The 15,126-nt window shown below is 35.5% G+C and overlaps 1 protein-coding gene across 1 annotated transcript; it reads right to left on the bottom strand.

Moving 5' to 3' along the window:
• Positions 1-775: 775 nt before the first annotated feature.
• sypa (synaptophysin a) lies at positions 776-13,419 on the bottom strand. Its single transcript, XM_048209497.1, has 7 exons — positions 13,268-13,419; positions 11,658-11,723; positions 6,946-7,070; positions 6,141-6,339; positions 5,309-5,500; positions 3,268-3,586; positions 776-2,899 (listed from the first exon to the last, which is right to left on the bottom strand). Exons 1-6 carry the CDS (start codon positions 13,283-13,285, stop codon positions 3,302-3,304), a joined length of 885 nt encoding a protein of 294 aa, XP_048065454.1. The 5' UTR covers positions 13,286-13,419; the 3' UTR covers positions 776-2,899; positions 3,268-3,301.
• Positions 13,420-15,126: the final 1,707 nt, after the last annotated feature.

The raw sequence follows: 15,126 nt of genomic DNA, 5'->3' as shown, positions 1-15,126 counted from the left end.
ATGTACAATTAAAAAGAAGAAATTATTTAAAAATAAAAACAATCAAAATATTATAAAATAATACAATTGTGAATAATTTGCTGCCATTGTGTGAATAATATATAATCATATAGACCATAAAAAAGTAACTGTAATCTGATTATGAGTAGGGTTGGGATTGACACAATTTTCATAATTCGATTCGATTTTTATTCACATCCTTGTGATTCGATTCGATTCCAATTCAATTTGATATTGATTATTTTGGATGTAGTATATCAGATAGAGTACATGGCAAATTTTCTAGAGGAAAATAATTTCTCAACTAATGCTGTAAACTACACGTGGGATTCAGTTGGTACTACATTACTATAATATTGAAGGTTAAAATTCATTTATTTATATACAAACACTTAAATTACACTCAATGATGTTTTTTATAATCACATATTACATAATCATATTTCTACTCCAATTCATTTTTTTTTAAATATAATCATTTAAATCACTGCTGTAATAACTGATTATATATATATATATATATATATATATATATATATATATATAAACACCCACACACAGAATGTGTAACAAGTGTGGAATATGTTGATTCTTTAGTCTTATAAGAGTCTTATAACTTATTCTTTAGTCTTATGACAATGTGCATAACTTTCACTTAAAGATTTTGTATTTTGTTATTTTTGTTGTAAAACAATGTATTACTTTTTTTCAATAGTACAGAAAATATATTTCATTGTAATTTTCTATTCATAGAAGCAACAAAAAAACTTTTTTATTTATTTTTTTTTCAACAGGATAACTTATTCTTTATTGAATTTTTCCTTCATGGATTCCATAGAACAATACAACATAATTTCTGGATAATTTTGGTGATTGAGTTTTCAGCATGGTCATAACCATTTTCATCAATATCTTCATAAACGCTAAGAATATATCATACACATTAAATACAGCACAACCCAAAGGCATCGAGAGTTTCACAAGACATATCAAACACCACTAACAACGGAGAAGTTGAGTAGCATATTCATTTGGAGGAGGAGAAGAGTGGGCCAGAGCAGAGAATGGAAGAGAAAGAGAGAGAAAGAGATAGAGAGAATGAGGGAGGGAGAGACACTCTAATACATTTAGCAGGCCGACGGCCTTCTACCCAAAAGCGAAACCTGGTTTTCCTCAAATTCGCAGGCAAATGAAAGAGTTTAAAAAAATAGTAGATAGTTATAAGTCTGGGTAAGCTTGCATTATGAGCATCTGATCATGCAATAATATAAAGAATCTCATCATAACAACGTCTGCTGCATCAGCCCTAAAGAAAATGATTATCAACTCAGGGGAAAAAACGAATCTGGTGCACTTACTAGATAAACTCAGCATCATCACATGATATATACTGTTTGAATACTATACAGAACGATAACTTTAAGACTTTATTGCACCAGTTCAACATGGTTCAAATGATAAATGTGAATTTCGCAGCTAATTTAAATGACCCCTTTGATTCCAGCCAGGAGGTCTAGCTATCACGCACATTTTTGATCATCTGCATTTTCAGTGATTGATTGATCAAGCAGAAAATAAATAATCTAAACTGGCATTCAGGTAATGTTCCGATGCAAATCATACAAATTTCACACTACAGCAGTTCATGATATCGGTTAAACAATGTGCAGGTACTTTATATATATTTTTATATGTACATCTGAAAATATACCTCAATATCACAGGCTTAAATCCTGTAATATTGTATATGTTTTTGAGAGAGGGAAAAGGGAAAATATTGATGAAATTGAAACTGGCATGTATATCTACATTACTGACATCTCAACACACAAGACTGATTCTCTCTGTCCGGTGCTCACACAACACAAACAAAACCCCAATCCATATATATTTATATATCTAGTTTTAGCATCCTCTAACTTAAACAGCACTACATCAACACAGCACTCAGAGGCATTGTGTCATGAACAACCATGCTAATTCTGCACTGAGAACGCATGTGCTTTTCATAATACAACGATTTGAGAGAGAGAGAATTTAACAAAGTCAACATTTTCAGTCAGGAAATGAGAAATGCGTTAAGATACCCTTGACCGTTTTGCTTGCTGGTTGAGATAATGTGGTCCCTCCATGAGTTTGGGAATGATTCTGCCCACATTGGCCCTGGACGCCCCCCACTGCCTCAGTCACATTAGTGCTCCATCCCACCCATGAAGAAATAAAAAAAACAACAAAATACCAAACAAAACTAAAGAGGTCAACATACAAATGGAACAAACTGTACCAAACCACAACCCATCAGAGGTAATAAAAAATTAACAAGGAACAACATCTGTGGGGCTTTTTTTTTTTTTTTTTTTTTCACATTATTATTGTTATTATTATATTCATTTAGGGTCTCTAAATTGCACTAGACTAAAGTGTTATAATCCCATTCATATCTTTAGGAAATATTTCTATTTATTTATATATATATATATATATATATATATATATATATATATATATTAGTTTATAATGATAATCTTTACAGCACAGACAAATACATTCTCTCAAGTTTAGCATCATTATTGTCAACATCATCAATTCAAAATTCATATAGCATTAAGATTCATATACTTTTTCATATTTTGGTACAGTATTCAAGTGTTTTGAAATTTGATCGAACTTTTTTAATTGTATACATGACAATAATAAACAGCACATTAAAACTCATCTGCTCTACCCCGCTCCCCTCTGTATGTGATTTTAGATTAGTCCCGTCCCCTCCCGTCCCTCCCGCCCATCTTTTTCTTTCACAGACGTAAGCACAAACACACAAACAGGAAGTGTGAAGAAGTGTGGGGTTGTGGGTAGGGTTCAGGCACCACACTGCTAGAGTCACACGATCAACTTCTTTCTGCGGAAAGAGAGAATACGCAGATATGAAAAATCTGGCCGATAATAACCAATAAATGGCTGATACTTAGATTTCATAAGATTCTGTCTAAATATAATAAAATACAAAAAAATGAAATCAAATGTTTAAAATGCTACAAAGTGAAGTTTCCATTAAGTGGAAAAAGTGCCGGTACTCCCGGGGGTGTGTGAAATCCCCTCGGTTGAAGTGTGGCAGGATGTGAGAAGTACACAAGAAAAACTGAGGCTACACTACAGATTAAAATATAGTAGTGCAAGTACTGCATACTTCAATTTAGGCATCGCAGCAATATAACGTACAGTATAAAAAAGTCTGAACAGATCTCCAAAAACATACCTTCCACTCACCAGCCATCTCCCGCTTCCTCAGATATTTCTTTGATCACATCTGGTTGGAAAAGGAGGTGGGTGCCCCCTGCTGTTCATAGCCACCCTGACCGTAGTCTCCACCCTGATTGTAGCCTTGCTGGCTGTAGTCGGGCTGGTAGCCTCCCTGGGAAGCGGCGTACGGGTCTGGCTGCCCATAACCTCCCTGCCCATAGGAATCAGGGGCGGGCTGCTTCTCTTGGGCGGGCTGTTGGCGCATAAATGGTGCGACGATCCCGGTCTCCTTGAATACAAACCACAGGTTACCTGTCCACAAGATCAGGTTGAGGAAGCCAAAGACCTGGAGAGAAAAGGAACGTTAACAATGCACTTTCAATTTTTGTTTAATTCACAAGAAAGACATTAAAGGACATCCCAAAATGAAAATTCTCTAATCATTTACTCACCCTCATGCCATCCCCAATGTATATGACTTTCCTTCTTCAAATGAACACAAAGATTTTTAGGAAAGTAATCAATCTCTGTGAGTCCATATAATGCAATGGGTTCCGATTGGTTGATGCTTGAAAAACCACATCTAGCAATCGTGATGGATGAATCAATGTCTTCTGAAGCGAAATGCTATGTATAAGAAAAATACTAATATTTGTAACTTTTTTTAAATAACAAATCATTGCTTCTGGGCAACTGTCCTAGGTGCATTCACAAGTTCTGCTTGACATAAACTTAAAGGTGCCCTAGAACTTCTTTTTAAAAGATGTAATATAAGTCTAAGGTGTCCCCTGAATGTTTCTGTGAAGTTTCAGTTCAAAATACCCCATAGATTTTTTTTAATTCATTTTTTTAACTGCCTATTTTGGGGCATCATTAACTATGCACCGATATATAGGTTGCGGCCCCTTTAAATCTCCCGCTCCCCCTCCCCCGGAGCTCGCGCTTGTCTTGAACAGCATAAACACAGTTCACACAGCTAATATAACCCTCAAAATGGATCTTTACAAGATGTTCGTCATGCATGCTGCTTGCATACATCGGATCATGTAAGTATAGTATTTATTTGGATGTTTACATTTGATTTTGAATGAGTTTGATGGTGCTCCATGGCTAACGGCTAATGCTACACTGTTGGAGAGATTTATAAAGAATGAAGTTGTGTTTATGCATTATACAGACTGCAAGTGTTTAAAAATGAAAATAGCGACGGCTCTCTTGTCTCCGTGAATACAGTAATAAACGATGGTAACTTTAACCACATTTAACAGTACATTAGCAACATGCTAACGAAACATTTAGAAAGACAATTTACAAATATCACTAAAAATATCATGTTATCATGGATCATGTCAGTTATTATCGCTCCATCTGCCATTTTTCACTATTGTTCTTGCTTGCTTACCTAGTCTGATGATTCAGCTGTGCACATCCAGACGTTCTGCCCTTGTCTAATGGCTTGATCATGGGCTGGCATATGCAAATATTGGGGGCGTACATATTAATGATCCCGACTGTTACGTAACAGTCAGTGTTATGTTGAGATTCGCCTGTTCTTCGGAGGTCTTTTAAACAAATGAGATTTATATAAGAAGGAGGAAACAATGGAGTTTGAAACTCACTGTATGTCTTTTCCATGTACTGAACTCTTGTTATTCAACTATGCCAAGATAAATTCAATATTGAATTCTAGGGCACCTTTAAGCACATTTTGAAGTTCACGTTCACGTTACTTCTCATGCAAACTTCACAATGCGCATACTTCAAGCAATGATTTATTGTTAAAAAAAAAGTTAAAATTTTGCTTCATAAAACATTGATTCATCCACTGTGGTATAGATTACCGTCACAATCGCTGTGTGTTTTTTCAAGCTTCAACTGAGTGGTAGCCATTCAATGCCATTCATTATATTATTATTTTCCTAAAAAATTTTTTGTCTGAAGAAAGACATTACAAAAGATGGCATGAGGGTGAGTAAATGATGAGAGAATTTAAATTTGAAGGTAAACTGCATAAAAATGTTTTTTTTTTTTTTTTTTTTTTTCAGAGAGCTGAGTAGAATTGACTCACCACAGAAGTGTTAAGACCGGACATGACAGGGTCGTGAACTTCACGGCAGCGGTTGCCTTCCCGTTCACAGGCGGGGATCAGTTCCAGAACCTTCTCTGGGTCTGTAGCTGTCTTGACATCCGACAAACCCTTCGCCCATGCTGCCGAGCTCACCAGCCACATGAAGGTGAATACACACGTCACGCCAAAATCCTGAAATCATTTTATTTATATAGAATTATACATAAATGTACAGGTTTGGGTTGTATGAAACCATGAGCTGCTACATTAACTGAATAGTTCACCCAGCATTCAAAATTCTGCCATTATGCGAAACCGTTTCACTCCACTTCTTCCTGCCGGATCTATACTGCCAGCATTTCTCACAGCGAGTGTCAATGGTGGAGGAGCAAACCCATTATAATTTTACAAATACTACTGTTATTGTGTCATGGAATGTAGTTTTTAGGTGAGAATATAATTGTTTAGACCTCAAATTTATATATAAACATAGTGTCTGTTTGAAAATTTGTTTAGACATTTTCAGAAATGTGAGCTCCAGGCCGTCAGGAGTCGTTCAGCGCTCACGTACCAGCCAAGAACAGCTTTATCTCAGCCAGCCCTTCTGGAATTTGCCACTGGCTCTTATGTAGATACTAGTGGTTAAATATGAGATATAATTCATTTTGGGTATACAGTATATACACACACATGCACATACACAAAAATATACTTTCTAGCATATAGGTCTGGAATGACCTGATTAAATAATGACAGATTTAAAATATTTGGGTGAACTTAGATTTTAACAAACTTCTGCCTTAGCGCTTATATAACATGGAAGAAATCTCACAATCAGCGGTCCTTTATTGTTCTCACGGTACTTCTCAAAGGCAAAGAGATAGATGCTGAGAGCTGCCATGGAATACAGGAATGCAAAAACGGCTATGGTGACGAAGAACTCTGCTGAGGATGAGTAATCCCCAACCAGGAAGAAACGCTCACTCTCGCCATTCTTGCAGGCGGGGGCATCGAAATACACTTGATGGAGCCTAGGAGAGATACAGAGATACTGAGAAAATATTTACTTATTTACGACAAAGGCATTTAACCTAATCTAGAGTCACTATACCACACCATGAGGAAAAGGCAAATTAAATTTTTACAGTGTGTATTTAGGATCGCAAACAGCACTTCAAAAAAAAAACACTGGGGGTTTTAAACGAGTTCAGAGAAAAATACTGTAAAAATGAAATAAATTATAATAATAAAAAGAAGAGGGAAGGAACAAACAAATACATTTATAAAATAAATTAACATTTTCAGAATTTTAAATGATCTTTATAATATTAACAATATATAACATATGATAATACATAGGATTATACATTGTATAATAGTACTATATAATGTTACTAATTGCTCCACACATTATAAATGGTTCTTAGATATATAGTTGCATTTAAATTTTAAGATCCCTTTGCAAAGGGATCAACATGTTAGGGGGTCTTTGAAAACCCTGTCAAATAAAACACCAAATGGCTTTTACTGTATTATAAGCTGTTTCTGAAAAAGTAAATGCATATTGATGAATAAGTACAACTTCAAATAAAGAACTACTGTATGGCCACACAGGTGTTAAAGTCAGTCAGGGGTACCTGAATGGATACTCAAAATCCACATCTATTTTTAGGTCACTGTCTGTTCTGTTCTTGCACTCCACGCTCATCCTAAAGGAGCCTGAGTAACTCCCACAGGTGGAGAATGCAAAGATGGCAAACACCTGGAAAAAACAGGGAGGTTTACATTTATGCATTTAGCAGATGCTTTTATCCAAAGCGACTGATTAAATACTTGGGTCAATGACATGACGGGTCATTTGTTTTGTCCAAAGGCCTTAATAATAATAAAAAACAAAGATATGACATCCAAAGTATGTAAGGTAGTACAACTAGATCTCTTTTATTGAATACAAAAGGTTTTAATTATATTTTGCTACATATAAAGGTGTTTTAAAGATTTTGAAGTGTCAAAAGGTCATTTGGTTTAACGTCCAAAGGCCAATACAGCCATTTCATTTGTGATTAAAATATCTTAAATTGTAATAAATGTATATATTTTTTATTCTGCCATGATTTTATAACATTATATATCAACATAGTGCAAAATGATATTAAAATAATGTGTACAAAGTCATTGCTTTGTTATGAGCAAGAATGTCCAGAAAAATTAATTTCATTGATGTCATTCGGATGTCAACAATATAAAGGGACCATTTTGGATCAAGTCATGCGCTCGATATCATGTGACAGGTTGTGACATCATTCAGACACCTGCAAAGTAACTATCTCTCTTTTAACTATTTGAAAAATTCATGTTTTCACTTGCTCATACACATGTCCTGAAACATCAGGTAATTCGGTATAACCGCTATAAAACATGGAAAATGTTGTAATATTTTTAAAACTTGTACTAAATACAAAAATGTTTGATTGTCCTTTTGCTAGCTAGCTAGCAAGCTAACTAGCTAGCTAGGTACATATCAGCCTGCTAGCATTGTTTGAAAATATCATCATTCGGTATAACCAAAAGTGTCATTTGGTAAAACCTAAATGACTTTTTTGGTCAAATTTTGTCCATCTTGTAAAAAATGACAAATTTCAAAATGAATTATATATCCATTATGTTTGTTTTACACTTTTAAAAACCTAATTCGTCATTGACCCACATAGAAATATATACAAAATATATACAAAAATATACATTTCAGAGGAGATTCTGTTAGTTTATTTATTTATTCAGTTATTGCAGTATACATTTTATTAGTGCACATATATTTTCCTTGGCTTTGCTAATGCCATGCTCTACTGTTTGTGTTACAGGAAGGTTAATTAAATGTTTCAAACCACAGCTTTTACTGTATCGCATATTTAAAGGATTAGTCCACTTTTAAATACACTTTTCCTGATAAATTTACTCACCCCTCTGTCATCCAAGATGTTCATTCTTTCGTCATTCGAAAAGAAATGAAGGTTTTTGGGGAAAACATTCCAGGATTTTTCTCCTTATAGTGCATGTCAATGGCTACCAACAGGTTGAAGGTCCAAATTGCAGTTTCAGTGCAGCTTCAAGGGCTTTAAACGATACCAGATGAGGAATAAGGGTCTTATCTAGAGAAACGATCAGTCATTTTCGAAAAAAATACAACCGTATATGCTTTATAAACAAAATTTTGCCTTGAACATCCTTTCCGTTTCTGCATTCTTCTATTCTACTTATGGAAAAAAAAGAAACTGGCGCCACGTTCATTCCGTAAGTAGAATCGGGAAGGCGTAGAACATTCAGCGTAAGCGTTTTGAGGACTGTGGAAACGGAAAGTACGTTCAAGGCGATATTTTGTTTATAAAGCATATACGGTTGTATTTTTTTCAAAAATGACCGATCGTTTCTCTACATAAGACCCTTATTCCTCATCTGGTATCGTTTAAAGCCCTTTGAAGCTGCACTGAAACTGCAATTTGGACCTTCAACCTGTTGGTAGCCATTGACATCCACTATAAGGAGAATAATCCTGGAATGTTTTCCTCAAAAACCTTCATTTCTTTTCGACTGACGAAAGAAAGACATGAACATCTTGGTGAGTAAATTTATCAGGAAAAGTGTATTTAAAAGTGGACTAATCCTTTAAGTATGACTGGAAGGTTGTATTGTCCAATACGGTCAAGGTTTGGAACAGAAAAAAGAGAATGGAAAATAGAATTTCTATTTTGATCTAAAGACTCACATCCACATCACACAGGGATAACATTTTTGAAAACTGTTTACTGTAGGTGTGTATGAATGCAATTAAAATATTGACTAAATAAACCAAACAAAAGCATCTTTCACCATGCACTCTCAGAAAAAATAGATACAAATGCTGTCACTGGGGCGGTAGGCTTTCAAAAGGTACATCTTGGTACCTAAAGAGTGCATATTAGTACCTCAAGGGTACATTTTTTTCTACCAAAAGTATACATATTAGTACCTAAATGATACATTTTAGAACCTTTTTAAAGGGTACCATCCCACTGACTGCTTTTGTACCATTTTTTTCTGAGAGTGTGTGATACCAGCATACTGACATGGACATAAGCACATTATTTTTCCTTTCAGGATTTGAATCTGGGAGATTGAGTCATAGAGATTACTTATAGACTTTGGCTGGTGGAGGGACTGAATGGAGAATGAAGCTATTAAATTTCACTGAGATGCCATCTGTCATATCGTTGTGCTGGGCTGTGTTATGAACCTAGGCAACACCACAGGAGATGAAAACAACAGACACACATGAAGCCACTGTAAACCTTGCTAAACAAAGGCAAAGCAAACATGTCAAATGAGGCCAAGAGAAACGGGTAAAAAAAGTCTTAACAAAGTAACAAATCACACAACCACCAGACCAGACAAGGTCTAAGCAAGAGAAGCTATTGAATAATTATATAAAAAAGAGTCAGTCAGGTCACACAAGTGAAAACAGATCAGGCAAGACAGACCAAACAAATCAAATCTTATCAAATCAAACAGCTCACATTACCAAGCCTAGAATTGACTGATCCCAGACGGTAACCAATTAAACTGATTTTCATGATTCAGTGAATCAATTAAACTCAGCAAATGTATCAAAAATAAGCTTATTAAATAAGTTATACACCAATGATGATTTTGTTGAATCATTTGTCTCCAAACAGTTCTGTAATGCATAAATAAAGAAATAAAGAAATTATCTTGAATTATTAAAATTCAGACAGTTATATTTCATTTAATATTTCCTACTTGAACAAGAATATTTAATATATATTTAATATATAACATATTTTACAAATATATTTAAACACACTGTAGTGCCCTGGACAGTAAGCCTACAGACAGGATACAAATGTTCTTGTTCAACATTTTACTAGTAGCTTATTTGATGATGCCATTTTCCACCCTGCACAAAGTGAAGGAGCACTGTGTGACAGCTAGATGGCATCAATACCCAGCAATTGTAATGTTCTCCCAAGTCAAGGTGCGTTTAGTGTGTTTATGGTGCGTTTACACTGGCACTGAGCGGGTGTTTTCATTCATTCCTATGGAAGACAAACAACATGCTTGGGTGGTGGCTTCTGGGATTGACAGCAGGCTGTAGAAAGCATCTAGAGTGTTCGAGAGCATTCAAAATTTGAGAAAAACTCAAGTTTGTGCAAATGAGGAGCGGAAAACGTGATGTGCAGGTATGGCGTCTATGTTTAAAAATATGTAGATTGTGTTGGAGTTTCAGTGTCCATATATCACATTCTATATAGGCCTATACTGATCGTTTTGGAGTTGTTACATGCTAAATATTGCCGTTTAGGTGCTTTCATTGTGAACAGACTTGGCTGGATTTACAAAAGTTTATTAAATTGACACCGTATCTTTATTGTGGGCATTGTGAAACAAAGCTTGCATTTTTTTTAAATGTGTGTAGGGCTATACAGTATATGATACAGTATATGATTATATTCACCATGTACTGAAAAAAAAAAGTACATTTATCACTGGCCTTGCCCGAAAGATGCAGTGTATACAACAGCTATATAATAATATAATGTACTACTGTTCAAATGTCAAATTATCGAGTATAAGAACTGCATGGATGTTTGTGGTAAAATCCTCTTTATTTTTCCCTATGCTTCAAAAGTGGAGGCTAAAAATTCAGAGGTAGAGCTAGAAGGCCAGCAAGAATAGGAAAACTGGTGCTATTTAACATAAAATAAATTGAGTTAGTAAGTGAATTTGTATGCTTTAAAATTAAGTTTCATATCATTTGTACATAAATGTTATTTATTACTGCTGCCAGGTTATTTAAAAGTAATTTTGCCTATATTTCATGCAATTATATTAAATAAACGGCTCTGAAATGTATATATTTGTTGTATATATAAAAGTGTTTAATCAGAAATAATCAGCTTATGGCAAAATGGTAGTAGTAGTTACAGCTGTTACGAATCCAGCTCCCAAACCAAGCTGGAGAAAATATGACCATACAGAAGACAGCTTCAGACCCAAAAATATTTTAAATAATTTCAGCTCTATCAGACTGTGAAGTGTATTGTGACCTCTATTGGTGGTGAATGCTTCAGTATACAGCATATGCATTGATATACAAGTGGTATTTATATGTCATAGACACAATGAGGCAGCATATGAAAAGTGACAGTAGCCTGTCATTTCACCATGATATAGACGACTGTCAATTTTCATCAAACATCTTTGCTGAAACCTCTGGTTCCGGTTTTAGGTAAGTAAATTAATGTCTGAAATTAACTAAAACTAGGCTATATAAATATATAAAATGTGAACTTACCCATTCTAAAGCTTTGATGAAGCCCAATGGGACTTTCAGCACCCTGAACTGCCCATTGGCAACCAACTGTTAAAAGAACAACATTTGAAAACGTTAGATGACAGACAGACAGACAGACAGACAGACAGACAGATAGATAGATAGATAGATAGATAGATAGATAGATAGATGAAACTGTGTTATGTATGATGTTTTACTCTTCACCACGATGACTCATTACTCAAACAGGCCTTCGCTCATATAAGAGCCCATTTATTTGGAAGCTTTGTGAAACCTACGCATAGCATCTGCTGCTACTAAAGCATCGCCAAGAAAATACAAAAGCCTGTATCAAAGCAGAGACACGATGAAAAAACAACAACATATAGTTTCAGTCCACAAATTCTTTATATTTTATATCCACGTATGTCATGACTGAAGCTCGAGGCAAAAGAAGGGTACGGTGTGTCGCCAGGACCTTGAACCACGGCCAAAATGCCTGCGCGCGCGTCACCGCCATCTCCAAGCCAAACAGCAAGCGATAGACATTTTTTTCTAAAACCGTTAAAATTAATATATAACAACAATAATTAATAACTGATGGCGCTAGTCTCTAGCAATGTGGAAAAATGCAAGGTCCTTCATTGAGGGCAAATAAATTAATGCTGCGCTTAGATGTGTCCGCTTTTTCTACTGCACGCACGACAACATGATATTTGGATATATTTACTCATCAGACCTGCAGTATGTGATACTGATTTTATTTGGACATAGTGACGTAGGAAGGTGCGGTTTCACACGACACCATTGTTTGCCCGTGAGGATGGTCCTGCTTTAAACGCCATACGAAAAAAAAAAAATCAATACATCGATTTAAGACTCCTCTTTACGCAATTTAATTATTCATTGCAACATATAATATTGGCTTACACATGAATGCAGCTCTCATCACCTTGCAAAAATTGTGTATCCGATGATGTTCTATAGCCTAAATAAACATCAATAACCAATATGATTGTGTATCATATTTCTCGATCCTTGCATATATTGCATAATATTAATGAAAGCTAAAAATAATAAAAAGACAAAAAGGCCAGAGCTCGGAGCTGAAAGTCACACAGTCACAATGTTGGGATGGAAGTCAGCTGCCATTTTAAAGAGCATCTCTGCGAGCGCATCTGCATGTTATAAAGGCCCTCGTGCAGTCGCTCTGGATTGATGCTAACGTTACGCTTTCGCACAAAACCAAATTTAAGTGAGCAAAATATATCATATTACCAATACATATGTATTTAATAACTGTAATTGCATGTATCCTTTACGAATACGAATAAATCTAGCGCTTCATCAGATCTCCTTCAAATACCAAACAGAAATCATAACGTAAATCATGTATTAAAAACAAAAATATAGTAAATCACAAAAGAAAGCAGTCTTATAATACTGTAGCAGTGAACAGACGGACAGCACCAGCAGGGCACCTTTCCCTATAAAAAAAAATTCCACCATCATTTCTAAACGCATCTTCATCGTCTGCAATCAACCCTAACTGAAAGACAAACGAAAAACATGTACATGATAAACACAGCAATAATACACCAAAAATCATTTTTGCTCCCAAAATGCCTTACCTGATTTACAACATCCATGTTAGTCGCCTTCTCGTAGATAGGAGAAATAGCTATAATCGGGAGGCGAGTGATGGAAGCGGAACAGCGCGCGGAGGGGGAGGGAAGATCAACGGAACAGCTTCAGCTGCGTCACGCGCTTCGAGAAGGCGTTTTTGGTGCGCAAAAAGCGGGATGAATTGAGCGACGCTGATCGCACTAGAGCAATGACATCATTAACCTGTCGCAATTTACGTGGTTCTTATAGCTCTATCTTAAGTTATGAACTCGAATATGATATTTTTTATAATAATATAAAATGTGTTGTTGTTTCAATAGCAGGCTGCTTGCACTGCAGAGGCCGTAAATTATGAATGTGATTGATCGCTCAACACCAGATTCAATGGCTACTAAGTGCTGAGATTGAATTAGATTTTAATTTAATTTTGCAGTGGTTTGGTGGGACACTAATATTCCATTAGGGATATAACTATTCATTAAATTCTTAAAAAAAACGACAATCAGTTATGAATAACTTCAAATCTAGGCTATGAGAATGATGTAGGACTGTGTGATATGGGTATTCTGGAGTTCCAGTAACTCAGGATTCATTGGGCACTCGATAGAAATTCATATCTTTAAGTTATCTTGTTAAAATGTTAAAAATAATCCTATAGGTTTATTAAGATCTTTATAGACTAAAGAAGTTGTGAATAGAATTTTCTCGTGTGGGATGTAACCATACAGAGATGGACTGACAATGATGACTCGTACACTATTTTTAGAGAGGGAAAATAACCAAAAATGTTTCCAAAATGAAGAAATTATTCACAATCATAATCAGATGATATATTAGCCTATAGGCTATATCCATAATGTATTATATTATCCATAAAATAGTTTTTGTTGTGATAAATAATGGTGAAATGTCCTCTTTACTGGATAGCACAAAAGGCAGCATCATAATAAAAGTGCATACATTTATTCCTCACTTTCTACTTCCTTCTTTCGAAGCCCAGAGCACTGCAGCTGTCTTGTTCTCACTGCTAAGGAAAACACTAATTATAGAGGCTCTCAATGTATGTTATGAGAGTGTCTCAATGGAAAAAGTCATGTGCTTTAATTTCCCTCATTATTATAAATGAGGCTGAGAAATGCAGAAATTTGATGGAGAAGTAATGATGCAGAACATTTTTGTCATAGATCCAGATGTCTGGAAAAAGGGACAGTTCCTAGTAGGGCTAAAGAAAGTGTCCTCCCCCACAATGCACCACTATAATTGAAGCTACTGTCTTGCAAAAGGGTCCGGCCCCAAATCTGTGTTGAAGATTTCCAGTAACACACTACAATGCATTTATACAGCTTATAGTTCACAGAAAAGCTCTCTCCTTCACACGGACTGTCCCCCATAAGTCTTAATGGGATAGTTCACACAAAAATGAAAATTTGATGTTTATCTGCTTACCCCCAGAGCATCCAAGATGTAGGTGACTTTGTTTCTTCAGTAGAACAAAAATGATGATTTTTAACTCCAACCGTTGCAGTCTGTCAGTCGTATAATGCGTGGCAATGGGAACTCCATCTATAAGAGTAAAAAAAAAACATGCACAGACAAATCCAAATTAAACCCTGCGGCTCGTGACGACACATTGATGTCCTAAGACACGAAACGATCGGTTTGTGCGAGAAACCGAACAGAATTTATATTGTTTTTACCTCTAATACATCACTATGTCCAACTGCTTTGAGCATCCGGTATGCGAGGTCTGAAAACGCGCTCTGATGCTGGAAGTGATCTCTCGCGCTTCAATGTGTCGTCATGAGCCGCAGGGTTTAATTTGGATTTGTCTGTGCATGTTTTTTTTTACTCTTATAGAAGAAAT

This window comes from Megalobrama amblycephala, linkage group LG12 (assembly GCF_018812025.1).
Source record: "Megalobrama amblycephala isolate DHTTF-2021 linkage group LG12, ASM1881202v1, whole genome shotgun sequence".
In the NCBI taxonomy this organism is placed as follows: Eukaryota; Metazoa; Chordata; class Actinopteri; order Cypriniformes; family Xenocyprididae; genus Megalobrama; species Megalobrama amblycephala.
Note: the sequence above shows the minus strand (reverse complement) of the source record. Positions and strands in the feature narration are given on the sequence as shown.